The sequence below is a fragment of the Saprolegnia parasitica genome (assembly GCF_000151545.1).
Source record: "Saprolegnia parasitica CBS 223.65 unplaced genomic scaffold supercont2.121, whole genome shotgun sequence".
NCBI lineage: Eukaryota > Oomycota > Saprolegniomycetes > Saprolegniales > Saprolegniaceae > Saprolegnia > Saprolegnia parasitica.
Genome location: NW_012156515.1, coordinates 66,335 through 68,724, shown reverse-complemented (window position 1 = coordinate 68,724; position 2,390 = coordinate 66,335). Strand labels below are relative to the sequence as shown.

The following is a 2,390-nucleotide window of genomic DNA, read 5'->3' as shown; positions in this document are numbered from 1 at the left end:
TTTCACGAGTATATTTGCATAGGTGTAATATACCGCGGCGCGCGTTGTGCTCTTCCGAGTGTCTTGGCGGCCTTGAAAGCGAACAGTGAGACAGTACAGAGAGTATGCTTCCTATTGAGGTCTTCTAAAGAAATCCCCAACGGCATCCGGACGGGGTATCCGTATGAGAAACGCCATCGTGTGGATACCATCTTGATAATAATATTGTGGTATGTCGCGTATTATAATAGCGGATTTCAAATTATCGTCTATTCTACAATGATGAGTAGTACGATATATAATAAAAATATGGTCGGAGAATGGCGTTAAATCGTATTGAAATATGCCCCTTCGTTAAAGTTGCGACCATTTCATGCGCTAAGTTGCTCTTCAGTTTGCCGCAAGCAGCATGCCCGACATCATCGAGTTCGCGCTCGGGACGATCCTCGGCAACATGAGCACGGCCGTGGTGCTGGCGCTCGTCTACTTCAACTTCCTCCTCTTCGAAGACTACTTCCGCGTCATCATCTGGAGCATCCTCTTCAGCCAGGCGCTGCGCGGCGCCAAGGAAAACGTCTGCCGCATGCTCGCCTATCTCAGCCACGCCAACGAGATCCAACGCGACGTACGTACTTGCTACGAATCGCGTAGCCTCGCCGCTCACGCAATGCTGCTAGGGCCTTCTCTACTCGGTCGTGACGCAGCTCGGGCCGTACCTCATGCGGTCGTCCGGTCCGACCGACTTGGCGCACAAGCAGCGCCGCATGCAAGAATTCATTCTCGACAACGGCATCTTCATCTTTGCGATGATCGGCGCCGTCTCGATCTACGTGCGCATGTTTAGCTGGCTCTCGTTCGTGCAGCTCGCGATCGCGCTCCTGCTCTGCGTCGTGGCGTTTGTCTGGGTCGCCGACCGGCGCATTTTTCACTACCGCATCTTTGTGTCGGACGAGGTTCTTGTCTCGACGCTGCTCTTACTGGGCTGCTGCACGATCGTACGTTCTGGGTGCATTGGCATGTGAGGTTGAAAGGGATGCCTAGGGCGTTTTTGTCCTCGTGTTTCTCGGTACCGAGAGCTACGTGGAAGGCTCCCGCGCTGCCATGCACTTTACGAGCTGGGTGCACACGAACGTCATCAACGACGAGCGCACGCGTAAGATGTGGGGCGACCAAGTGCACAACGGCAAGGCCATGGTGGCCTCGGGCCTGCGCGAGATCGAGGGCCAATACAACTCGACCATGTGGTTTGGTCCGCTCAAAGCGTTGGTGCTTTCGTACTATGACGCAAGCGACGGCGCCATGCCAGTGGTCTCGGACCCGATCATGAATGCGACGACGGTCGCCACGATACTCGACATTCCGACCAACATGACGTGGACGTCGGTCCGTTCTGCGATGGTTTTTTGTGGAAAAAATGGGTTGACGTGGCGTTTCGGTAGGTGTTTACCCTCGCGTACGCGCAGTTTAACCTGACCTCGACCGACGTGACGGACTGGACGAGCAAAGGCCTCGAGATCTCGTCGATGGCGTTTGGCTCGGTGTTTCAGATTGTGTTTTTCGTGCTCACGTTTGTGATTGCGTTTATCAGCATTGGGATCAAGGCCGTCTTTTTTGTCACGTCGCTCTTTTACCTCCTCTGCACCAAGTGGGACCCGATCGAACGCGTACGCTGAGCGCTTTCTTCGTGACTGTCGGGGCTGACGGTGTAGAAATGGCTAGTTTGTCTATGATTTGATGCCGATTTCGCCCGAGAAACGCCCGGCGCTCGTCAACTCGCTGCGACGCTCGATCGAAGGCGTGTTTTCATTGCCCATGAAGATTTCAAGTCTCCACGCGATTGTGACGTTGGTCTCGCTGAGCATGATGGTACGTCGTCTCGCGTCTTTTTTTCGATTTTTGAAAAAATACATGGAAAGGTTGATATTTCTGGGGTTAGGCCAATGATTTCGTGTACCTGGGGACCTTTATCACGTTTTTCATCTCGATCGTGCCCATCATCCCCGCGTACCTCGTGTGCGTTCCGTGGGTGCTCGCGCTGTGGTCGTCGGCGTCGATCGTCAAAGCGCTTCTACTCTTTGTCATTCATTACGTGGCGTTTTCTTGGATCGATCAAGTGCTCTACGAGAAGAGCTTGACGTCCATCAATGCGTACGTCTCGGCGCTCAGCGTTGTCTTTGGTGTCTACGTCTTTGGCCTCGAGGTACACAACAACGTCGGTCGTCTCGAATCCCTTTTTCTATCGCGGGCTCTCTAGGGCGTTGTCTTCGGTCCGCTTTTGGTCTGCGGTGTCAACTGGGCCTACGAGGTCTCCAACCACGGCATCCAAGCAGCGTCCATGGACGAAGCTGAGAAGGCCGATCGCCGCGAAGGTGCGACAAGAGGTCGTCCGGAGTTGTTTGACTCAAAAATGG

General features: G+C 54.0%; 1 protein-coding gene across 1 annotated transcript in view; it reads left to right on the top strand.

Moving 5' to 3' along the window:
• Positions 1–388: 388 nt before the first annotated feature.
• SPRG_21266 (hypothetical protein) overlaps positions 389–2,390 on the top strand; it is a gene marked incomplete at both ends in the record, with an annotated part of 3,501 nt that continues 1,499 nt past the window's right edge. Inside the window, 7 exons of the mRNA XM_012353371.1 lie at positions 389–604; positions 657–974; positions 1,021–1,362; positions 1,419–1,643; positions 1,699–1,845; positions 1,916–2,179; positions 2,234–2,348. Coding sequence (XP_012208761.1) covers positions 389–604; positions 657–974; positions 1,021–1,362; positions 1,419–1,643; positions 1,699–1,845; positions 1,916–2,179; positions 2,234–2,348 — 1,627 coding nt within the window. The remainder of the gene's footprint in view (positions 605–656; positions 975–1,020; positions 1,363–1,418; positions 1,644–1,698; positions 1,846–1,915; positions 2,180–2,233; positions 2,349–2,390) is intronic.